General features: G+C 42.1%; 1 protein-coding gene across 1 annotated transcript; it reads left to right on the top strand.

Annotated features, from left to right (window-relative positions):
• Positions 1–22,744: 22,744 nt before the first annotated feature.
• LOC116463334 (putative uncharacterized protein UNQ9370/PRO34162) lies at positions 22,745–23,293 on the top strand. The gene is given in 3 exon segments (XM_058434575.1): positions 22,745–22,888; positions 22,890–23,268; positions 23,271–23,293. Coding segments are annotated over 3 exon segments (546 nt in total).
• Positions 23,294–25,903: the final 2,610 nt, after the last annotated feature.

Here is a 25,903-nt window from a genome sequence, read left to right as displayed (position 1 = left end):
GCCACCAATAACACACAGGCTTTAATCCTGCTTTTATCTTAATAACCATGTTAACAAAAATTGCATTATGCACACTAATAATAGCCAGTGTCTAAAGAAAGGAGTGTAGCTTATTATGGTAAGGCCTCTTGCCAGGAACTGGTGGAAGGCTGAGAGCTTGCAGTCTGGAATGGCTGCGATGCTGACACTGACTCTTGATCAGGGTCAGCAGACAGATCAAGTGAACCCTTACCCCCGTTCCTGCACTTGGGGCAGGCAGCACTAATCAGCCCAGATCACAGTCATCCCCGTGGATCTCTTGATCTGTCTCAGGAAAGCCCCTACGTGCTGAAATTAGCATAGGAATCAAGCCTATTTAATGGCTCACCTGGATCCTAGTGGCTTTTATGCTGTAGGCTCAAGGTTTCAGAGCCCAGTTTCTTGAGAGACAGTCCTGGAGCTACTTTAATCAGAACCATTAGAGCCTGGGCAGCTGGTTTAAAATGCAGACTCCTGTGCTCTTCCCTAGAGCTAGGGAATTGGAATCTTTGGGGAATGTCAAAGACAGCACTCAGGTGATTTCTTTGCAAATGTTCTAACCCCTGTTTTAGGGACGGGAATTCATACCAGGTGTTTTCTTTTGGGCATGCGTGCTGGAGGGAGGACGAGGGTCAGAAGAACAACATCTTGAGCCCCTATGTGCAGAGTTAATACTGAAAAAGACAATTGTTTTCAGGCAAAACGTCCGTTTTGTGCAGGCTCATTGGCTGTTTTTGGGTGTAAGGGGCAGGATCGCGTAGGACTCAAGATCATAGGCTCTGACAGCCTTCTGCCCAGGTTTGAATCCCAACCCCGCCACTCACTAGCTGTGATACCTTGGGAGGTTTCGTTGGTCCTTTCTGCCTTGGTCTTACCAGCTGTGACAATAAAAAATGTCTCTCGGCCGGGCGCGGTGGCTCACGCCTTTAATCTGAGCACTTTGGGAGGCCAAGGCGGGCAGATCACAAGGTCAAGAGATCGAGACCATCCTGGCCGACATAGTGAAACCCCATCTCTAAAAATACAAAAATTAGCTGGGCGTGGTGACGCACACTTGTAGTACCAGCTACTTGGGAGGCTGAGGCAGGAGAATCACTTGAATCTGGGAGGCGGAGGTTGCAATGAGCCAAGATTGCACCTCTGCACTCCAGCCTTGTGACAGAGTGAGACTCCATCAAAAAAAAAAAAAAAAAAAAAACAAAAGAGTCTCTAAATATGGTCAAATGTATCCATGGGGAGAATCACCTCCAAATAAGAGTCACTGAAGAAGTTTATAGCAGATCTAGTGCTCAATGGATCTCCATTTTGCCTAAGAATTTTTTTAGAAGTCATTTTGGCTAGAAATCAGGAAAAATGAATCGACCACGTAAGCTATTAACTTTGGCATGTATGGGGTTCCTGAAAGTTCTAGAATAGATAATACAGCCTGTAAAGGCCTTTCCTTCTCAAAGATAACAATAACACTGACAGAGCTGTTGGGTCAGGCTGGGTACTGTTCTGTGTGCTTAATATACAGTCATTAACAATTTAATCCTCACAGTAGCTGGTGAGGTGGATACTATGGTTATTCCCATTGTACAGATGAGGAGACTAAGGCAGAAGAGACTAAGAACAACTCCTGAGGTTTTACAGGTAGTGAGTGGAAAGGTGGAGATCTAATCTGGGCAGAAGACGGTCAGAGCCTGTGCTCTTAACCCCTACCTGATCCTGCTCCTTATACCCACAGCAAAGAATACCTGACCCCAAATGTCATTTGCACCACAGTCGAGAAACTGTGCTAGCTCAATCGGAGGCAGTCTTTTTTTTTTTTTTTTTTGAAACAGGGTCTTGCTCTGTTGCCCAGGCTGGAGTGCAATGACACGATCACAGCTCACTGCAGGCTTGATCTCCTGAGCTCAAGCAATCTTCCCACCTAAGCCTCCCGAGCTGGGACTGCAGGCATGCACCACTATCCCCAACTCATTTTTATTATTTTTTTTTTGTAGAGCCGGGGTCTCACTTTGTTACCTGGGCTGATCTTGAACTCCTGGATTCGAGTGATCCACTTGCCTCGGCCTCCCAAAGTGCTAGGATTACAGTCATGAGCCACCATGCCTGGCCAAGAGGCAGTGTTTACAGTAGAAAAGACATGGGTTTAGAGCACCACGAGTCAGGAGTTTGCATTCTGACTCTTCAGATGTCAGCTGTATGGGCTGAACAAGTTACCAAATGCTTGTAGACATTGTGTTACCACCAGAAAGCATGGAGATTGTGAAAGGAAATTAAATTTTGGGACCCCAAACTCACCGTGGCAATGCTGATTGAGAGCTTATCTTTACAGTTGCAGTCACCCCGGCCTGCCAGACACAAATGCGTATTTTGTGTGTATCTTACATAAAATTCAGATTCCCCACATTTTTCCTTTGCCCCTTTTAAGTGAAAACTGTGTGCTTCTCAGTATCCCGCCCTTTCCCCTTTAAATTTGGAGACCTCAGAATCATCTTCAGAGAAAGGCATTGACCTGTCTCCTGGGCACGTCCTTAACTTTGGCAAATAAATCTCCAAAAATGATTGAGACTTGTCTCATCATTTTCTTTGATTGACAAGGTTAATAAGACCTACTTTGAAGGGTTACTGTAAGTTATTTGAGATAATGTATATAAAATGCCAAATACAGTGCCCAGCACTTGGTTACTGTTTGAGAAATATTAATTCTCATTCTTTTCTTCAATGCAAACTATTTTCCCTCTTCTTTTCAGCCTTCTCTGTCAGCAGGAAGATTCTTTGTGTGTTTAACCTGGCATCTTTGGTCTCATTTTTCAATTCGTTACTCATCTTTGTGGGGTTCTGCTGAATTCTGTTCAATTTTCTCAAGTCCTTCTGTTCTGGAACTAGACTCAGACTCTCCAGAGCTGAGGAATGGTAGAATTATTGCAAAATTCCTACACTAACACTCCTATTGCATATATACCTGTGCCTTCTGAATGACAACCTTATCCTGCTGACACAGTGTCATCTGGCCCACCCTTTGGGCCTTTCACCTACTTGAAAACTTTTTTTATTTTTTATTTCAATAATTTTTAATGCACCCATCACCTGAGCAGTATACACTGTACCCAATGTGCAGTCTTTTTTCCCTCACCCCCTTCCACCCTTCCCTCTGAGTCCCCAAAGTCCATTATATTATTCTTAAGCCTTTTCGTCCTCATAGCTTAGCTCCCACTTATAAGTGAGAACATACAATATTTGGTTTTCCGTTCCTGAGTTATTTCACTTAGAATAATGGTCTCCGGCTCCATCCAAGTTGCTGCGAAAGACATTATTTCATTCCTTTTTATGGCTGAGTAGTATCTAATGGTGTATATATACCACATTTTCTGTATCCACTTGTTGGTTGATGGCATGTAGGTTGGTTCTTTGCAGTCATGAATTGTGCTGCTATAAACATGTGTGCATGTGCTTTTTCATAAAATGACTTCTTTTCCTTTGGGTAGATGCCCAGTAGTGGGATTGCTGGATCGAATGGTAGATCTACTTTTAGATCTTTAAGGAATCACTATACTGTTTTCCACAGTGGTTGCACTAATTTACATTCCTACCAGCAGTGTAACGGTGTCCCCTTTTCACCACATCCAATCTGTTGTTTTTCACTTTTTAATTATGGCCATTCTTGCAGGAGTAAGGTGGTATCTCATTGTGGTTTTAATTTGAACTTCCCTGATGATTCGTGATGCTGAGCATTTTTTCATGTTTTGTTGGCTGTTTGTATATTTTCTTTTGAGGAATGTCTATTTATGACCTTTGCCGACTTTTTGATGGGATTATTTGCTTTTTTCTTGCTGATTTGTTTGAGTTCCTTCTAAATTCTGGATTCCAGTCCTTTGTCGGATGCATAGTTTGTGGATGTTTTCTCCCATTCTGTGGGTTGTCTGTTTACTCTGCTGATTATTTCTTCTGCTGTGCAGAAGTCTTTTTGTTTAATTAGCTCCCATTTTCTTTTTTTGTTTTTGTTGCATTTGCTTTTGGGGTGTTAGTCATGAATTCTTTGCCTAAGTCAATGTCCAGAAGAGTTTTTATGACATTATCTTCTAGAATTTTTATGGTTTCATCACCTGCCTTCTTTACATTTATTCATTCCTTCTTGTTCTACAAGTTCTTTGTCTCCCAGTTTTCATAACAAAGAATTATCACTGAAAATTAGTAACAAGGTAGAAATTAAAAAAAAAAATTCCAGGGACAAATTATAAACAAATAAGCACAAGAAAAGTTACAGTTAAAAATAAAACAAAAAGACCCAGGGAGGCTTTTGGTAAGAAAAGGAGGGAACGAAATGAAGATAAAATTATATAGTAAGTTGAAGGGAAATTTCGGGTGTTAGGAATCAGCCTTCACCGTGCTTTGGAGAACGGGTGCAAGGCACCCTGGAGAACGGTGCATTTGAGAACCTTGGTCACATGGCTTGGCAGGACCACCAATTCACCTCTTTGGATTCATGGCTGGTCTGCCCCTTGGGGTCCACACTGTGAAGCCCTGAGGCCTGGCTCCCTGGCCTGAAGCCGCAGGAGAGGGAAGTCATCAGACCCTGGGCTCTGGAATCAGATGGACCTTGATTTAATCCTGACGTCGCCATTTACTGCATTGAATGACCAAGGGCAAATTATCTCCTTCTTCAAGACTCCAACTTTGCCAGGGTGAAGTTGTAAAATTGGTGGTAATAATAACACCTCTTATAGGAGAGTTATAAAGTAATGCATATAAAACATTGAACACAGCACTGGATGCGTTGTAAGCACTCAATAAATTTTACGGATGAGGATGATAATGATGATAACATGATTGCCTACTTCTAAATGTCTGCTCTGATTGTCTTGTCTATTTATATGTATGAATATACATGACTGTATGTCCATGAAAAGCTAAAATACATATGCATGTACATGTACACACATATGTATATGTGTATATGTGTGTGTGTATATACACATGTATGTATTATAGCTTTTCACGTACATGTAGTTGTGTCCTGCACACAGCTGGTTTGTGTGCATCTCATCTCTTCCCAGCTTTCAGCTCAGTTACATCATATTGGTAGTTGGCCATGGTGGGAATATTTTATAGCGTGGAAATTGGCAAACCTATATACATCAAGGGCTTTTCCCCCTCAGAGAGCCAATTTACCAGCATGCCACTGTGTATATACCTTGCATCTCCAATTAGATTCTGAATTCCTTTAGGACTCAGGATGTTCTGTTTTCACCCTTTGATCCCCACAGGGCTTTGCATGTGTCTTTTGTGCAGTAGGCTTCAAAGGGTGGCATGAGTCAATAGTACGAAGGGTGAGTGGATAAAAGCAAGGGAAAGGATATAGCAGAAGTGCACTTAATAAAAGGGAAAGAAGAAGTTGTTTCAGAAAAACTGGTAGATGAGTAGCCAGGAATGGAGAGAAGGAGTAAGGAGAGAGAGTTCTTAGATGGGTAAAATGGTTTGGTGACAGAAAAGGACTTAGAAATATAAAGTCCAGAAAGAAAATGAAATTCAGAATAAGAGTAGATTTCCTATGATTTCAAAGTGCTGCTGGTAGTGTATTTCTTGAGTTCCAGTCTTTTAGATGAGTGGCGTTTGTTTCAGATGTTGAGATAATCAAAGAACTGTTTACAAGAGAAAAAATTGGACTCTAATGTTCAAGAATAGAGGATTGGTAAAATAAATAGGATACGTTCATTTTATAGAATACTTTTGGGTCAAAAACATGATGGAAAATTCCAATAAAGTACAGTGAGAATAATGATGAGAAGCATGGAAAGCTGGAAGAATGGTATAATAATATGTAGGAGAAAAGGCGGGTTAAAAGCAGCAGCTATAATCTCACTTTTACATAAATATATGTGCAGAGAAAAATATCTGGAAGGGTATACATTAAAACACTAAAGGTAGTTGTTTCTGATTAGGGTGATTTTTTTTCCCTCCACTATTTGCTTATGGACATCTTCTCTTTTTTTTTTTTTTATTTCAAATACATTTTTATTTATTTTTTAATTTTTTTTCACCCTAGAGATGGGTCTCTAGAGAAATGCATTGCCCAGGCTGGTCTTGAACTTCTGGGCTCAAGCCATACCCGCTTCCCTCAGCCTCCCAAAGTGCTGAGATAATAGACATGAGCCACCGTACCTGGCCTAAAATACATTTTAATTAAAAAAATAAAAATATGTTTTCCACATTAGTCTCTTTCTGCCTTTATCTCTGTCTGTCTTTGTCTCTATATATTGTCTTTACTGATAGCACTGAATTTTAAGATCACAGCTGCTTTAAGATTAACAAAGTGATTAAGACCTGTGGGCTAAGAAACGATTTTCTTTGACTTGCAAATGTATCCAGATGAAAGGTCTTCTCAGTGTAACAAATCGCTGTAATAATCCTCGAACACTTGGCAAATGCCTTTGATTGAGAAAAGACAGTTGCAGGAACTGGGGCTGACCTGAGGAATTACGGAGGCTGCGTCCGGGGTGCAGGGCAGGTGTGCAGCGTCTAACAGCGACTCCGCAGGGCAGCTGGAGACGCAAAGGGCTCCCAGAATGATAGGGCGGTTCCAAATACACCAGCCTCCCAGAAACGTGGCCCTGGCGATCTAAAGACCTTCAGATCTCAGGATGGCCCTACCAGATTCAGTGTCTAATGAATGGCAGGTGTTAGGAGGCAGGCAGGGGTTTCCTGTGGCAAATCCTGATTCACAGCTGGAAGATGGATTTCTGCCCCCAGGAAAGCGGTTTAGTGGGAGGTGGTGAGTTAGCTGGAATTTCCAATAAAATGCAGTCAGAGCAGTGAGCTAGTGGGCACAGGAGAACCTCAGTCAGTGGTTCAGTTGTCTTCTAGTAGAACAATGGAAGAACTGGCAATTTTCTTCATGTTTCATTTTCCTGAGATGCAGGATGGTGAAGTGGCGAAGAGCCTGACTCTGGAAATAGCGAGAAGGGGTTTAAGCTCTGGCTCTGTGTGCATCTCGGGTAGGTTACCTAAGTAGTCTATATCTCAGTTTATCAGCCTGTGAAATGGACGTAGAGTCCCTGCCTCATGGAGTTACTGTGATGATTAAATGAGGGAATATCCGCGAGGTATTTAGAGCAGTACCTGGCGCTCGGAGATGCTATGGAAATGTATTCCGTGTATTGTGATTCCTCGGTTTTTCAACTTCTTTCTTCTCCCTCCTCTCCTTCTCCTTACCTTCCTCTGCTCCTTTTCCTCCTCCTCTTTCTACTCTTCTCTGCCCCTCTCACCCTCCCCACACACAGATTCCATGATCGATGAATTAATTCCTGCATTCCTGCATTAATTTCTCTGAGAGTCTTTTCCTTTTGACACTGCTGCTGAGAGGAACAGGTTGCTTCTTCTCACACTGATTGACTAAGTGAATTTTTATTTTCCTGAGCACCTTCTATTTAATTTTAATTTTTTTTTTTTGAGATGGAGTCTCACTCTGTCGCCCAGGCTGGAGTGCAGTGGCACAATCTCGGCTCACTGCAACCTCCGCCTCCCGGGTTCACGCCATTCTCCTGCCTCAGCCTCCCGAGTAGCTGGGACTACAGGCGCCCGCCACCACGCCTGGCTAATTTTTTTGTATTTTTAGTAGACACGGGGTTTCACCGTGTTAGCCAGGATGGTCTCAATCTCTTGATCTCGTGATCCGCCCGCCTCTGCCTCCCAAAGTGCCGGGATTACAGGTGTGAGCCACAGTGCCCGGCCTTTCCTGAGCACCTTCTCTGTGCTAGGAGGCTGAGCAGGTTACCTACATGATTTCATTGTATCGCATTATTATCCCAACCTCAGAAAGGTTCTGTGATCCACTGAAGGTCCAGCATCGGTCTAGCTCCAGCCAGCTGCAGTGAGGATGAAAGCTGGCATTACACAGTTCTCTGAGGGACAGATTACCTTCTTGTACCCTGTGGATCAAGGCCAAGGACTTTCTCCCAGAGTCCCCAGCAATGGCATAGCTGTGAGCATTCTGTGGAGCCAATGTTAATTAGCTATAGCTCTTAAGAATTCGCTAGCACAGAAAGTCAAGAAAAAGTCCTTCTACATCAGAAGAGCATCTTTTGTTATATTTTTTAAATTGTGGTTAAAACCATATATCATAAATGTTACCATCTTAATATTTCTTAACCATTTTTAAGTATACAGTTCAGTAGTGTTTAGTATATCTGCATTGCTATGAAAGAGATCTCCAGAACTTTCTCATCTTGTAGAACTCAAATTCTGTATCTGGCCGAGCACGGTGGCTCACGCCTGTAATCCCAGCACTTTGGGAGGCCGAGGCGGGTGGATCACTTGAGGTCAGGAGTTTGAGACCACCCTGGCCAACATGGTGAAACCCCGTCTCTACTAAAAATACAAAAATTAGCCGAGTGTAGTGGTGGGTGCCTGTAATCCCAGCTACTCAGGAGACTGAAGCAGAAGAATCGCTTGAACCCAGGAGGCGGTGGTCACAGTAAGTCGAGATCGTGCCACTGCACTCCAGTGGTCTAAAAAAAAAAAAATTCTGTACCCATTAGACAACAACTCCTTTTTGTGCTCCTTCCCCCAGCCACCATTCGACTTTCTCTATCTAGGAATCTGACTGCTTTAGAGGCTTTATATAGGTGGAATCATAAATAATTTGTCCTTTCGTAATGAACTTTTTTAACTTAGCATGATGTCCTCAGCGTTCATCCAGGTTGTAGCATGTAATGAGATTTTCTTCCTTTTTAAGGAAGTATTCCATTGTGTGTAATACCACGTTTTGTTTATGTATTTATACATTGACAGATGTTTTGGTTGCTTCCACCTCTTGTCTCTTGTGAATAGTGCCGCTATGAACATGGGTATACAAATATCCCTTTGAGACCCTGCTTTCAATTCCTTTGGGTATATACCCAAGGGTGAGATTGCTGGATCATATGGTAGTTCTATTTTTAATTTTTTGAGGAACCTCTGTATTATCCACAGCAGGGGCACCATTTTATAATCCCACCAACAGTACACAAGAGTCCCAACTTTTCCACACCACCACAAACACTTTTTTTATAGTGGCCGTCCTAATGGGTGGTAATGTCTCCTCATGATTTTGATTTGCATTTCTCTGATGATTAGTGATGCTGAGCATCTTTTCATATGCTTGTTGGCCATTTGTGTATCACCTTTGGAAAAATGTCTATTCAAGTCCTTTGTTTAAATTGGGTTATTTGATTTTTTATGTTGTGCTGTAGGAATTCTTTATATGTTCTAATTTTTTTTTTTTTTTTTTTGAGACAAGAGTCTTGCTCCGTCACCAGGTTGGAGTGCAATGGCACTATCTCGGCTCACTGCAACCTCCGCTTCCCGAGTTCAAGTGATTCCCCTGCCTCAGCCTCCCTAGTAGCTGGGACTACAGCTGCGCACCATCACACCTGGCTAATTTTTTGTATTTTAGTAGAGACGAGGTTTCACCATGTTGGCCAGGGTGGTCTTGATTTCCTGACCTTGTGATCCACCTGCCTCAGCCTCCCAAAGTGCTGGGATTACAGGCGTGAGCGCCTGGCATATTCTAAATATGAATCTGTTATCATCTATGTGATTTGTAAATGTTTTCTCCCATTTCATTATTTTGATTATGTCTTTTGATGAAGAAAGTTTTTAAGTTTGAAGCAGTCTCTGTTCTCTATTTTTGCTCTTGTTGAATTTTGTTGTCTGTGCTCTTGATGTCTTAACCAAGAAATTATTGACAAATCCAAAAAATCATAAAAGCTTTTCCTTTGATATTGATTTAAAAATGTTTATGCCAATTTATGTGTCACTGGAACAATCTTACCAATGGTGACTCCATGTAGGTAAAAGATTGTTAGCTAAGTGGGGAAGGATGTCTGCGTGGGAGTCATGGAGCAGTGCGTGTTGGGGGAATGGGCTTACACCCTGGGGATACATAAGGACTGATTTGGGACATAGAGATTAAATATAGTGGATCCACAATTCCTGATGAATTTATTAATGGTATTGACAGTTATTTGGAGAATGAGGGGGTGCAGAGTCTTGGAAAAAAGACACATCATAAAGCATGCAGCCTCTCTTATCTCTCCTTTCCTTTCTTCTTCCTTCTTCTCTGTGTGAAGTAGCATCTTTTCCTGCCCACGTTTAGATCCTAGAAGCTCAGCTCTGTTTTGGCAAAGTGTCTTCACATTTTCTCAAAGTAAGTGAATCTCTCCCCACAAAAATTCTTCTACTAGCTACAAAAAGACGAAAGGAGGCATAGTGATTGGTGTGTTTTTATAAGACTTAAGATTATATAAAGTATTTTTACATTTATCATTTTAATGAACTATCAGGTTTTTTTTAAAGACCAAAACACCCTACATTCAAACATGTGTTTTGCTCAAGGTCACATTCTCACACTCCACCCTGGGCATGCACATACGGATATCTTTCTGGAAGTGGTCTTGCTGGGTCGAAGAGCACGTACATTTTAAATTTTGATGGACTCAGCCAAAACGCCTTCCCCAAAGGCTACACCAGTTTTCACTCCTACATTCAGCATACCAGCGTCCTGATTTTAACATACTTTGGCAACACTGTCTTTAATTTTTGCTGATTTGATGGATTAAAAATATCCCACCATTTACAGTAATATTTCTCCATTTAGTAGGGTGGTTGATCATCTTTTTGTATATTTATTTTCCATTCTTATTTATTTTCATTTTTTGAATATTTGTTTATATTCTGCGGTCATTTTTCTATTGATGTGTTAAATCAATACATCCCGATGTGCCATTTAATTCCCTTGTCTCTTTCACTACGTATTTTTTAGGTTATTTTCTTAGTGGTTGCGCTGTGCTCATCGTTAACATTTTAATTTATAACAATATAGTTCAGATTAATACCAACTTAATCTCATTTGTGTGTATGCTCTGAGATATTTCCATTCCCTCTTCCTTCTTTATGCTGTTATTATCACAAATTACATACACTATGTGCTCAACATAGCACATTCATAATCATCTTGTTTTCCAGCTTTATTGAGGCATAATTGACAGATACAAATTATATATTTAAAGTGTACAATGTGATGTTTTACAATACATATATATTGTGAATTGATTACTACAATCAAGCTAATTAACGTATTCATCATCTAACATAGTTACCTTTTTGTGTGTGTGAGCATACTTAAGATCTCTCTTACCAAATTTTTATGTATTTATTAACTTTCATTTTCAGTTCAGGGGTACATGTGCAGGTTTGTGATATAGGTAAACTCATGTCATGGTGGTCTTTTGTACACATTATTCCATTACCCAGGTATTAAGCCGAGTATTAAATAGTAAATAACTAAACACACTAGTTATTTTTCCCGATCCTCTCCCTCCTTCCACCCTCCACCCTCCAGGAGGCCCCAGTGTCATCGTTTCCCCCACCGTGTGTCCATGTGTTCTCATCATTTAGCTTCCACTTATAAGTTGGCAAATTTCTTGAGGACATTATGCTAAGTGAATTAAGCCAGACAGATAGAGAAATACTGCATGATCTCACTTATATGTGGAATCTAGAAGAGTTGAAGTCATAGGAGCACAGAGTAGAGTGGTGGTTATCAGGGGACAGGGTGCGGGGGAAATGGGGAGATGCTGGTCAAAGGGCACAAATGTCCAGTTATAAGATGAATACATTCTGGAGATCAAATGCACAGCACAGTGACTATAGTTAATAATAATGTACCATATAATCACTTTTAAAATAAACTTTTTGTGTACCTTTATAATTTATAAACTTTTTGTTAGGGACCGAATATTTGCGTCTCCCTGCCCCCATTCATATGTTGAAGCTCTAATCCCCTGTATTTGGAGGTAGAGCCTGTGAGGAAGTGATAAAGGTTAAATGAGGTCATAAGTGTAGAGATGTAATTTAATGGTGCTGGTGCCCTTTTGAGAAGAGGAAGAAACTCCAGCACTCTCTCTTGCAGCCACCTGAGGATAAAATAAGGAGGTGGCCATCTGCAATCTAGGAAGAGAGTCCTTTCCAGAAACTGCATCAGCTGGTACCTTAATCTTGAACTTCCCAGTACCCAGAACTGGGATAAATAGATTTCTGTTGTTTATGCCATCCAGTCTGTGGTATTTTGTTGTGGCAGCTTGAACAGACTAATACACTTTTTATACACTTTTAGAAACTTTCTGCATACTTGTATAATTTATAAAAATGTTTATAATGACCACTTTATCTAGTTGTGTTTTTTTTTTTTTTTTTGAGATAGAGTCTTGCTCTGTTGCCAGGCTGGATGGAGTGCAGTGGTGAGATCTCGGCTCACTGCAACCTCCACCTCCCAGGTTCAAGTGATTCTCCTGCCTCAGCCTCTCGAGTAGCTGGGACTACAGGTACCCGTTACCACGCCTGGCTAATTTTTTTGTATTTTTAATAGAGATGGGGTTTCACCATGTTGGCCAGGATGGTCTCGATCTCTTGACCTCGTGATCCACCTGCCTCGGCCTCCCAAAGTGCTGGGATTACAGGCGTGAGCCACTGCACCGGGCCTCTAGTTGTGTTTTAAATCAGATAGGAGCCAAAAGGACTCACAAAAACTAAGTGTACATTGTCTTTTGTATTTACTTATTGATTTATGTCATTATCTTTATAAGTGCTCTTTATTTCTTCATGTGTATCTGCATTACTGTCTAATACTCTTTCATTTCTGCCTTTGGGACACTCTTTATTTCTCTTACAGCAGGCCTGCTAGTGACGTGTGTTGGGAGCACACTTCAATCCTTAGACAGGCAGTTTACAGCTCTGCCTTAGCCCTCACCTTCTGTTTGTGCAGAGCCTCAGGGTCATCCACATGTGAGAGCTTAGAGCCTTCTCAGATCTTTACTGAACACATGCATATCCCCCGGCATGCACACGGCCCTATGCATGCATGTGGCCTCTTAGATTCCCAGGAATATGACAGACGTTTCCAAAGCCCCATTGATACCTGACTCCTAGCTTTTCCTTCTTCTTTTTTTTTTTTTTGGTTTCTGGTTGTTGTTTGTCCTAACTGATATCACTGCCTCAGGCAGCTGCAGTGTTACGCAATTGCTGCTGATTGTTTTGGATAAAAGCTTAGGGAAGTGCTGTTTGTACTGAGCAAGCTCTGAGGCAGGTCAAATAAAGACAAATGCTGGTGGTGGGATTTTCCAGGAAAATGCCAGATATGACAAATTATGACACTTCTCTGGGAAGGGGATTCTGGAGAACATTCAACCTCATTTTATCTCTTGGAGTGGCTGTCAGGCTGCTGGTTTTCAGGGCTGTTTGCAGGACTGTCTCCAGGACTGTCAAGTTTCAAAGCCACTACGGGGCTAGAGAGAAGGAGTCAGGAAGTTAAAATGCCACAAAGCTTGCTGTTCTTATTGAGACTCAGCCATTTTCTTGAATAAATGCCTCATGGATTTCTGCAACCGCTGGTTAACTTCCACAGTTCTGAAAATGCTGATTTTGACCATTTCTACCAGCATTTTTATTTCTTTAATGGAGGAGAAGACTTTCAGAGGTCCTTACTCCACTATTTCCACTGATGTCATGCCTTGTTAATTTAAAAAAGAAAAAAAAAAAATATATATATATAATCTTTTTTTGAGGCAGAGTCTCCCTCTTTTGCCCAGGCTGGAGTGTAGTGGCACAATTTTGGCTCATCACAACCTCCAGCTCCTGGGTTCAAATGATTCTCCTACCTCAGCCTCCCAAGTAGCTGGGATTACAGGTGCCCACTGCCACACCTGGATAATTTTTGTATTTTTAGTAGAGACAGGGTTTCACCATGTTGGCCAGGCTAGTCTCCAACTCCCAACCTCAAGTAATCAGCCCATCTTGGTCTCCCAAAGTGCTGGGATTATAGGCGTGAGCCACCATGCCTGGCCTTGTTAATTAAATATTAAGTGTGTGTGTGTGTGTGTGTGTGTGTGTATGTGTGTGTATGAATGAGTGATACACACACCCAGGCACATACAATACACGTGCACACACACACTCAAATTTTTCTCTAAGAAATGCCTTAGCTATATTTCTACAAATTTTCATATGTTGTCTTTAATATTATTTATTTATGAATAACATAATTTTCTTATTTTTTCTTCTTTGACTTTAGCACACTATTACTTTCCTTCTCGGCTTTTATCCCCTTACATGCTATAATTATCGGGGGTTTATTTCTTCTTCTTTTGCTCCTCCTCTTTCTTCTCCTCTCCATCTTCCTTCTTTCTCCTTTTTTTTTCCTTCTCCTTTTAGCATTATGTTACAGTATTTATTTAGACTAAATTACGTTTTATTCCTTGATTTGTTAACCATTATTTCTCAAATCCCACACCCTTCTGTTTTGGAATTAATTAATTAATTTATAGAATTCTTGACTCGTTCTCCAATGAGCGTCTGGATGCAAACATTTTGAGTACTTAATGATTAAAAATGTCTTCATTTTATAGTTGCTGTTTTTGCTGCATATAGGATTCTAGGTTCAAAATAGTTTTCTCTGTGACTTTGGTGCTTTTTTCTAAAATCCAATCTGGTTTCTCTTCAGAATAAATAGATCTTTTGCCTTTTAAAATCTAGTATTGCTGAAGAAGAGTTTTATTTCTATCTATTTCTTATTTCTTAAAGATGAGGCACTTTTCTTTCTGGAAAAGAAAGAAAGTTCTTTCTTAGGTGTACTAAAATTTCATCAAGCATATCGCTCCATTAATTAGTAGCTCTCTATAGTTGGGCAAGTGATTGTAGTCTCTCTAAACAGTTTTCTCATCTGTACCGTGGGAGAAATTATGAGTTGGGAACTCACAGGGTTGTTACAAAGATGAAAATACATACTGCATGTAAACCATTTAGCCCAGTGTCTTGCTCTGAAACAGTTCAGCTTTACTATTATTGTATTATCAACTCAGTAGGCTATTTTAATCTGAATGCTCTTTCTTTCATTGACCATTCCCCTTCTCCCCCATTAGTTCTTTTGTTTTTCTCCCTTTTCCCCATTTTCTCTGTTTTCTCCTTCCAATGGATGGAAGTTAGATTTTTGGATAGGTTCTTCAAATATGTTTTCTTTCTTATTTAAAACCTGTCTCTTTTCCCTACATACTAAGAGATTTTGTTTTTATTCTCTTCCTTCACATTATTGATTTTCCTCAATTATCTAGGGACCCCATTAGCTTTCTGTATGCCAGGAATTTCTTATGATATTTGCCCTGTGGCTGGTATGCCTTCCTGTTGTCCAGAGCTTTTATGAAGTTATACTTAAAACAATAACAACAGCAAAACAAGAAAACTCTTGTTTGTCATTTTAAGTGGTATGGACAAGATTATAAACAGTAACATATCTTAAACCATCATCTGGATCCTCTATCTTGCTCTTTTTTTCTCCTCTCAAGATAGTTTCAAGGTAGCTTTGTTTTTGTATAGATGCTGAAATCCATGATCTCTGTAGCCATTTTGGAAGATTGAAAGAAATACAAGTAAGGAAATAAACAATGCCACTATTCCCACCACCATTCTAGAGATATCATTAATATGTTCTTGTTTCTCTTTTTGGTTATTTTACACATATGAAAAAATAGAATCCTATTGTACATTGACTCTTGTAGCATGTTGTTTATATTCATATAATGTGAACATATTTGCATGTTATTAATATTCTAAATATTTTTTAGTAAATGTATAAGATTGCATGTATATACCAAAATTTATTGACTCGATTCCCTCATTGGTGAACAGTTCCATTCTTTAGTGCAGCAGTGAGCATCAGAACAGATACATCTTTACTCATGTCTGTGGTTGTGTCCTTAGAATACATGAGGGAAGGGTTTTGCAGAGACCATTCCCTCCATAATCCCAAACAGGTGTCCAGAGAAGTTACACCAGCAAAGAGGGCTGTGATTTAATGCGAAAATTCCTTTGCTTTGGGTGATGGATATGAACAAGGAACACAATCTCGTTGAATGTAATGCTTCCCAAAGCTAGCCAATCATCAATTAGCTAGGGGTACTTATTTAAATCACAGATTCTTGGACCCACCCTTGGAAATGCTGATTCATTAGTTCTAGTGCTGGGCCCAGGAATTTATATTTTTAATAAGCTCCTAGGTGATTCTAATGGTTAACCAAGGTTAGGAAACAGGATCTAGCAACTGCAGAGCCTGGGCACGGGGGCTGAGGGTAGGAGGGACAGATGCCAGGTCCTAGGTGTTTCCCAGTAAGAAAGGTGGTGATGGTGAGAACAGAAAAGGGACATTCTGAAAGTAGGACTGACCATGTTGGAGACTGTTTTGAAGTGAAAAGCAAAGGTATGAGCTCCAATGAGTACTTAAGGTTTAGAGCACAAGAGAGAGACTTGGTTGATTGTGGTGGCATCAGCTGTTTGGAAGGAGAAGATAGCTTTGCCCAGGAATTGAGACCTGGATTTCAGTGGGCTCTGTAGTGTGTACCACGTGAGACTGGGAAGTCCCCTTTCCTTCTCTGGGTTCTCAGCGTTCGTGTAATCTGAAGGCGTTGGACTATATCAGGGACTTTTCAAGCTGTGGGAGCCCAAAGCCACTATGGTGGAGAGGTGGCTGAGAAGGTGAAAATCCTTCTGTGCTCACTCTTACCCTCCTCCAGGGACCCCAAATTTATTTGCTTTAAATTAGAGCCCCGTGTAAGATTGTGTCTGCAATTTTTTTTTTGCTGCTGCCAGAAAGCTTGAAAATCTCCAGACTAGATAGCCTTTCTGTTCTAAAAAGCCATATTATTTTGTGAACCAAGACCACGGGGAGGAAGAACAGGGGACTGAATGGATCGGGGCGGGGGGGCCATCCGGAATGGACATTTCAGGCCTCATTTGAATTTGAAGGCTGACCCGTTGGGTTGTGACAGTAGCTCTCAATTTCCATCTCAGAATCAGTGTATTGCCTGAGTCAACTCGGAGTGACCTCCAAGGAGAATTCTAGTTGACTTTTCATCAGATGCTTATATTTGACTTACTGGGGGAAGTTCTTCACTTCACAGGACCCCAAAGTCCAGAGAGATGACGCTGGTTCATATGTTAACACTTTGTTCATGTCTTGCTGTTTAAGTATTTCAACAATAGAGTATGTTTGACCTTCTTTCAGCCTCCTTTCAAGCTGGGAATTTAAGGTGTTCTGTGGAATGTTGTGCAAACAAGCCTTTAGCTTTGATCTCTGAGAATTCTTAGGAGTAAGAAGGGAGAAGATGAGCTGGGGGCCTGGAGGGATTAACTGTGAAAACCTGGCCAGGCTTTGTTGGACAGGGAAGCTGGGGTGGAGTGTGGGGTGTCTGGGGAACAGATGTGAGCCTGACTTGATCTTCTGCAGCTGCAGACAGAGGTTTGCCAGAGGTGACTGCGAGTTCCCGTGGCGGCCAAAAGTCCTCTTGGTGTAGTCCACCCGTGGTCTCTTCTCTGACTGGAGCTGGAGTTAGTGTAGGATTTTTGCAATTTGATTCCAGCAACCATGTAACAGGTTGGATGGAGAAAGGATTTCTTTTGACAAGCCAGGGATTTGATGGGTCTTATGTCTGTGTTATTATATTCATTTCTAAACATTCCAGAGAGGTGATGGAGGAACAAAGCCCGCCTTTCTCAGTAATCTTTTATTACTTTGTGATCCTGATGAAAATGATGGGCAGGGCAGGGTAGGGCAGGGTCAGAAAAACTGTCTCCCCTAGAGCAGCGTGTCCCCGAGTTTGTTAGGGGGAATACTAGTCCCGAGAGATGCTTCAGATGATTTCATGATCAAGTAGGTTTAGACATTCTGCATGTGGTGTTTTCCTCTGGATATTCCCAATGCACATTCAAACACTAAAGGCTCTGAAATATCCTATAGTCAAGAATTCTCTGAATTTATTGCACTGAAAATTTCTCAGTTGGCCAGGGAATTACAATCATTTTAGGTGGAGAAGAGGCACCCACTGATATCAAATAGATGGAACTTCAGGAAGGCCTGGCCTCCAGGTTGGGAAATCGAGGCATCCATGATGTGCTCACAGAGTGGTGTTCCTGAAGCTATTCCTTTCCTCTCTGGTGGCATCAACAACTTGGGAATTTTTCCTTAGCAACCCACTCTCTGTGTTATTCTAGATGGAGTAGCTCTGCTTGAGATTTCATTTGAAGAACAAGACCAATAGCTGAAAAGAGCTTGAGTCAAATTCCCACACAGAGGGAAAAACATTCAGAACTTAGAATGAAACTTTTACTAATTTATTTTTTATTTATGTTTTGAGGTAAGGTCTCGCTCTATCTCCCAGGCTGGAGTGTAGTGGCTTGATCACTGCTCACTGCAGCCTTGACCTCCCGGGTTCAAGAGATCCTCCCACTTCAGCCTCCTGAATAGGTAGGACTATAGGCTCGCGCCCCCATGCCCGGATAATTTTTATGTTTTTGGTAGTCATGTTGCCCAGGCTGGTCTCGAACTCCTGGATCAAGCAATCCGCCTGCCTTAGCCTCCGCAGGTTCTGGGATTACAGGCCAAATGAGGCTGTTTTTAATGCCAGCTTCATATTTCCTCTCTATTATTCAGAAGGAACCAGAGGTGGCCGGAATGTAGCATCCTTTTGGCCAAAGTAAATATTTCAGGAACAGATAGCTGACCCATAAACAAATCAGGCTCAAATACAGCTTATCTCAGGACTTGAGGCCCAACAATTTACAAACAGGTATTGTGTTTTCCTCTGGACTTGGAGTGGGGGGGATGTGAGCCTGCTGACACCCTTTCCCCATGAGAGAGAGCCTGATAAAGGAATGAGCCAAGACGTGGAGAAATATTAGGCCTTGATGAGTCATTTGAGTGCCTGGATCCAGCCAAGCCTGGCATCTAGGCTGTTTGGTTATGCCAATTTGAGTTTTCTGTCTAAGTATTTTTACCAATATGCTTTTCATGAGAGACTTTTTCTTGGAGCTAAATGTCTGAGATAACAAGAATTCACTTAAACACCCCATCCCACTTTGCTCTGCCCCTAAAACCAGAGCAAGCACTATTAAATAAATTTTGACAGTCACCATTGTCATATAATTTAAAATAGTAATTTATTCTCTTTTGTCCTAGAAGATACTTGGAAGCTTGTCTAGTACAAAGCTCCATCTGATCCTTCAGGTAACTCTACAGACTGTCCACCAGGAGGTTTTCTGGCTTCTGCTTAAACTGTCCTCAGGACCAGACAGCTCAGGAATGCTTGAGGAAACACGTGCCAATTCCAGGCAGCTTTAATCAGGCTGATTGGCATCTGCCCGCCTGTCCTTTTGCCTTTTGGTCCTGGGCTAACTGCAGACCAAATCTAATCCCTCCTCCATAGGACTGACTTTCAGATTGTTGAAAATAGCTAAGCCTCCTCTCTCACACACCAGAAAAATGTCCCCAGCTTCTCCAGTGGGGCCAGTGTTGGTTTTCTTCACTGCCTTACCACGAGCATACTATAATGGGTTGTGAATTTATTTCAACTGGGGTTGCTTTCATCTGTGATTCCTAAAGTACTGTATGTCCATCATAGACTGTGCAGAAAGGTAAGAAGAAGAAAACGAAAATTCACCTGTGAGTAAGCGGCCAAGACATGAGCCCCTTTGACCTTGTGATGGCTCTTCCTCCATTAGTTTTACGCATGTGGCACACACGTGGTTGTGCTGGTGTTGTGCCCCCTTCTTCCTTCTCTCTGCCCGAGAGGTTGGCCTACAGTGGGCCACACTTGCACAGGGGCTTCTGTGTCCCTGGGTTTCTGCTGGGTTTAGACAATGAGGTGCTCAGGGCACAGATCTGACAGAGGAGAGAGGTCAAGTTGTTTATGTCCCTGATTCCTCCCTGTGGAGTTGCCTGGGGCTGATTCGTCCCACTCGGGGCAGCCTACTTAACACTTCTCTGTTGTGCCTGCAGTGGTTTCTGCCCTGGGCCCTTTGCTACTTACTAGCTTTGAGCTCCTGTGCTGGCCTTTGTAGTTCCCTGCTAGGACCCCTTTGTCAATGACCCATCCGCCCGTTGTCCTAGTTGAGTGCTGTTTCCAGTAGGAACTTAAAACTGATATGATTGTATTTTGCAAATAAGAAACAGACTCTGCACACTGACATATAACCTGCTAGGTCATTTCTTGGGATATCGAAAACCTCTCTTCATGTTGTTAAATATTCCTCTACAACATGTGATGAATGGCTGAGTAGGTTTTAGATATATTTTAAAACAAATGTACCAGAGTTTATTTCAACTTTGAGGAATAGGAAGTTAGTTTTTCCTCCCAATTTACTTTCTTCTTATGACTTTGAAAGTACTTTGGTGAATATCCTTGTCAGTAAATCTTTGCACATGTTCATGTTTATTTCCTTAGGATAAATCTTCGGAAGTAAAATCTCTAGATCAATAGAAATGAACATCTGAGAAACTTTTGCTGTATGTTGCCAGGTTACCCTCCAAAACTTTTAAAATAATTGATGCTGCTTCCAACTACCTGTAGGAAGATTTGTTTTCTGACACTTTCTCCAACATTTATTTAATATCATAATAAAATAATACCGTGTTTGCGTTGTAATAGGTGCTCTCCATTCCTTTGAAGATGAAGTCCCTAGGAGTGAACACAGACTCCAGGATAGAAAGGAACAGGCTCCATCACCTTCTTTTTCCTGAGCATAATACCTTCATTGATATAGCCTAAGAGATAGTCACTGTGTTAGGCTGAACAATGTCCCCTCCAAGATGTCCATGTTCTAATCCCTGGAACCTGTGAATATGATACTTTTCACATAGTAAAAGGGACTTTGCTGATATGATTAAGTTAAAAATCGTATGGGGAAATTATCCTGGATTAGCTAGATGGGCCCAGTGTAATCACAGGGGTCCTTATAAGAAAGAAAAAGGTGCTGTGACGATGGAAGCACAGAGAGAGAGAGAGACAGAGACAGAGAGACAGAGAGACAGACAGAGAGAGAGAGAGACTAGAAGATGCTATGCTGCTGGCTTTGAAGATGGAGGAAGGTGTGTATGGTAAACGCACCTGACAGTGATGACTTGAGCATACACTAACAATGACCCTCTGATATGGTTTGGCTTTGGGTCCCCACCCAAATCTCATCTCGGATTGTAATCCCCACATGTGCAGGGAGGGACCTGGTGGGAGGTGATTGGATTATGGGGGCAGTTTCCCCCATGCTGTTCTCATGATAGTGAGTTCTCATGTGATCTGATGGTTTAAAAGTGTGGCACTTCTCCTTTGCGGCCTCTCTCTCCTGCTATCGTGATAGATGTGCCTTGCTTCCCCTTTGCTTTCCACCATGATTGTAAGTTTCCTGAGGCCTCTCCAGCCATGCGGAACTGTAAGTCAATTAAACCTCTTTCCTTTATAAGTTACCCAGTCTCCGGTAGTATCTTTATAGCAGTGTGAAAATGGACTAATACACTCCGTATGGCAGATGCACCTGAATGTGTGTTCTGAGTCCCAGGCTAAGAAATCCGTGAGTAGCCAACCCGGAGATCCATTCCTTATTTATGAGGAACATCTGAGACCCCGGCCTGGCCCATGGAATGCAGGCTGTATAGCGGATCAAGGCCCTTTATTTTGGGTAAAATGAAGGTCGCCAGGTGAAGATTGTTTGGGGGAGGTTGCTAAGTGAAAATGTTATGTAAACTGCATGCCTTTTACAAGTGCTTGCAGTTCTTCTGCCCAGCCTGCTGCCACTGGACTCTCTTCCCTGTTTGTGAGCTCTCAATAAAACCCCATGTCTTATTTATTGGCTCCAGGTCTCTTCTTTGGCCTTTTGAACATGGTATCCTCCCCATTGGAGTCTACTGGGGCTTGGCACAACAAGGTGTCACAAGCCAAGGAATGCAGGTGGCCCCTAGAAGCTGGAAAAGGCAAGGGAACAGATTGTCCCCGAGAGCCTCCAGGAGGAACACAGCCCTGTTGATGCCTTGACTTTAGACGTCTCACCTCCAGACCAATGAGAATAAATAAGGGGTTGTTTCCATCTATGAAACCTGTGGCAATTTGTTAAGCAGCAATCAGAAATTACTACAGTCACTTTCTTGTTTCCTGTTGGCTTATGTTATTTTCTGCTAAATCCAAGGTGTGTGGTTTGTATATTTGTTGGTTTTTGCATGTTCTGCTGCTAAACTATATCAACTCTCTCTTCAATTTTGCCTTTGGTTATCAGGATCTCAGCTGGAGCTTTGTCTCTGTGCTTGAAATTAAGGGCATCAGAGCAATCCTGTAAGTGTGAGGTTGCAACAAACAGCTGCAGGGAGCCAGGTGGTGTGTCTTTAGGGAAATGGCTCCCAACCCTCTCTGCAGCTGGAAGGGTTTTTTTTTTTTTTCACAGGCCCTCTCAATTTTTTGCCTAAAATGTTTCTTTCAAATCCTAGCTTCTGAATTCCTTTCCTACACTTTCATCTCTCCTTTCCATAATTTACTACTTTTTCCACTTGATCATCAGAATATGTTAACATAATACAATCCTTTATACTTGAGGGATCTTCTCTTACCAAGTGCTTTCAGATAAATGGTCTCATTAAATCTTCCTATCACTGTGCTTGGTAAGTAGTGTTCGGTGTCGAGTTAATGACCATGCCCCTTTCCCACAAAGAAACACATTTTTACTCCCAGGGTTTCCTTATATAAAACTCTAAGGCCCCGGACATCAACATGGACACACACACACACTCTCACTCACAAATAAGGTACATAGCTTCTCACCTGCACACACACATTGTGTGGAACTCCTCTGGGTTCAATATGTTAGAAGAGGTAGCTTAGCTTATGCTACAAAGACAGTCATGATCTTTATGCAAATTCTAGAGATCCAAGAGATCCCTAGTTTCTTGATGATCTGCAAAAGGAGCTCACCTGCCATGCACAGGACATGCATGGATCATGCACCCCTAGCCATAGCTCAGGTCTGGCTTTGGGTGAGCCTGGCCCAAGGCTGTTAGTAACAGGAGAGGGCCTGGCAGGGCAGAGGGGACCTTTTTTTCCCTGCTCGCTGCCCTGCAGACTGCTCAGCATTTTCCAAACCTCCCCACTGCTCCTGGGTGGGGGGCTTCACAGTTGAACATTGTCAGCCCAGAGCTGACACCCAAGCTGACCACAGCCCTGAAGCATGCTGAGTGCCTCTTGGACCTGAATTCCCATAGTCTGTACCGAAAGCCACGCCCCAAGGCTGCAGTTTACCTCAATCTCAGTTTGCCTTTGAAATCTGTTCACAGGCTATCTCTGAAAAAGTCCTTTGGGTTTGGAAAACGGGACTTTGAAAACAATTCCATTTTTATTGTAGATTCAGGGGGCACGTGTGCAGGTTTGTTACTGGGTATATCGGGTGGTGCTGAGTTTTGGGCTTCTGTGGATCCCATCACAGAAAATAGGACTTTTCATTAATAAAGGCTCCCGAGGGCTTAATCCAGAGCTGGGTTCCCCATGCGTGCTCAGTGAAGATCTGCTGATGGATGGGTTATAACACCCCACCCCGTCACCTTCAATTTTCTGTTTTGAAATAGTTTTATTAGAGATGTTCAGATTTCTGTTCTCTGCGTTTATTTTTATTTGAGTCCAGCAATCAAATGATGATGCTACCTGGTCCCAGCAGCCTAGAAAGGCAGCTCTCCCAAGCATTTCTCAGAGGCTACACTTTACGTGAGTCCTAGGCGAACAAAGAGGAGGCCCACCCCACATTACATACACTTCCCGAGGGCCCAGGCCCTGCATCGGCTCTTGGCTAAGATGCCGCTTTCAGAGTTGGAGAGGGGAGCTGTTTGCGGAGTTTTCTGACACTCTTAACTGTTCAACTGGGCAGAGTTGTGGTTTGTTCAGAGAAGAGGCTTGTATTTAGGGAAAAAGTCATGGACAATGAATTTCTAACTAATAAAACATATTTCAGAAAGGCTGTATGATGAAGCAGAAAGAGTTGAAAATTTGGGTTTGGAAGACCTGGGTCCAAGTCCTGTTGTCGCAACATACCAGTGGTATTGGTCCTGGGCAGGTTACTGTGAGCCTGTTTCCTCACCTGTACAATGGATATAGTAATAATAATGATCATAACTTACAGGGTTGTTGGGAACCTTGAATGAAAGAATGAATCTGGCTGGGTGTGGTGGCTCACGCCTGTAATCCCAGCGCTTTGGGAGGCTGAGGCAGGCAGATCACCTGAGGTCAGGAGATCGAGACCAGCCTGGCCAACATGGTGAAACCCCATCTCTACTAAAAATACAAAAATTAGCTGGGCGTCATGGCAGTCGCCTGTAATCCCAGCTACTTGGGAGGCTGAGGCAGGAGACTCGCTGGAACCCGGGAGGCAGAGGTTGCAGTGAGCCGAGATTGCGCCATTGCACTCCAGCCTGGGTGACGAGAGTGAGACTTCATATCAAAACAAAACAAAACAAACAAAACAAAACAAAACCAGGCATGGTGGTGTGTGCCTGTAATCCCAGCTACTCGGGAGGCTGAGGCAGGAGAATCACTGGAACCCGGGAAGTGGAGGTTGCAGTGAGCCAAGATCACAACCACTGCACTCCAGCCTGGGTGACAGAGGAAGACTCCATCCTCCGCCCCCACACACAAAAAAATTAATCTGAGGCATCTGAGGCTGGGCGCAGTGGCTGTAATTGCATCCAAGAATTCAAAACCAGCCTTGGCAACATAGTGAGACCCTGTCTCTACAAAAATAAAAAATAAAAAATAAAAAAATTACCCAGGCATGTGGCACATGCCTATAGTCCCAGCTACTTGGGAGGCTGAGGTGGGAGGACTGCTTGAGTCCGGGAGGTTGAGGCTGCAGTGAATTATGATTGTGCCACTGCACTCCAGCCTGGGTGATGGAGCGAGACCTTGTATCAAAAAAAAAAAAAAAAAAATGAATGAATGAATGAATGAATTTGAAAGCACATGGTGTCTGAGTTTGCGGCTTATACTAAGGTTTGATTTTTTGCAGGTGGGCATAATACCCTCTTTGACCATTTCTGCTATGAAACATCTAGTTCAGTGTTAGCACATGATCTAACTCAGGTAAGTACTCACTGACTCAAGAACATTCCTGATGAATGCAAAATTGGAATTAGGAGCTGGCTATTTGCTTTTCAAAACGTTTTTCTTCAGTGCTCTTTTTGATACCCAAATCTCTTAGAGTGCTGACCAATAGAAATATAATGCCACACATTTATGTAGTAAAAAATTTCCTAGTAGCTACATTTAGAAAGTGATCGGAATAGGCGAAATGAATTTTGACAATATAATTTCATTTAACACACTATATCAAAAATATTACCCTTTCAACATAGGATCAATATAAAAATTATTAAGGAGATATTTACATTTCCTTTTGGTAGAAAGTCTTTGAAATCCAGTCTGTGATTTACACTTATAGCACATCTCAATTCGGACATGGAATTTTTACCAGAAATACTTGATCTGTATTTAGAGTTCACAAAATTTACGGCTGAAAAGTAGATTTATATCCCCAAGTTGTTCCAAATATATTTAAAGGTTTTTGTTTGTTTGTTTGTTTGTTTTCCAAGATGGAGTCTTGCTCTGTTGCCCAGGCTGGAGTGCAGTGGCATGATCTCCGCTCACTGCAACCTCTGCCGCCCAGGTTCAAGAGATTCTTCTGCCTCAGCCTCCCGAGTAACTGGGATTACAGGGGTGTGCCACCACACCTGGCTAGTTTTCATATTTTTAGTAGAGATGGGGTTTCACCATGTTGGCCAGGCTGGTCTCGAACTCCTGACCTCAGTGATCCACCTGCCTTGGCCTCCCAAAGTGCTGGGATTACAAGCATGAGCCACTGCGCCCGACTCGTTTTCCAATAATTAAATTATCAGTTTTTTAATTTAAATTTATTACAATAAAATAAAAATTCTGTTTGTCCAGGGCACTGGCCACATTTCAAGGACTCAGCTGCCAAGGTAGTGACATTATTGGACAGTGCAGCCTTGGGGTGATTAAAA

The sequence above is a fragment of the Hylobates moloch genome, unplaced genomic scaffold, assembly GCF_009828535.3.
Source record: "Hylobates moloch isolate HMO894 unplaced genomic scaffold, HMol_V3 SCAFFOLD_33, whole genome shotgun sequence".
In the NCBI taxonomy this organism is placed as follows: Eukaryota; Metazoa; Chordata; class Mammalia; order Primates; family Hylobatidae; genus Hylobates; species Hylobates moloch.
Note: the sequence above shows the minus strand (reverse complement) of the source record. Positions and strands in the feature narration are given on the sequence as shown.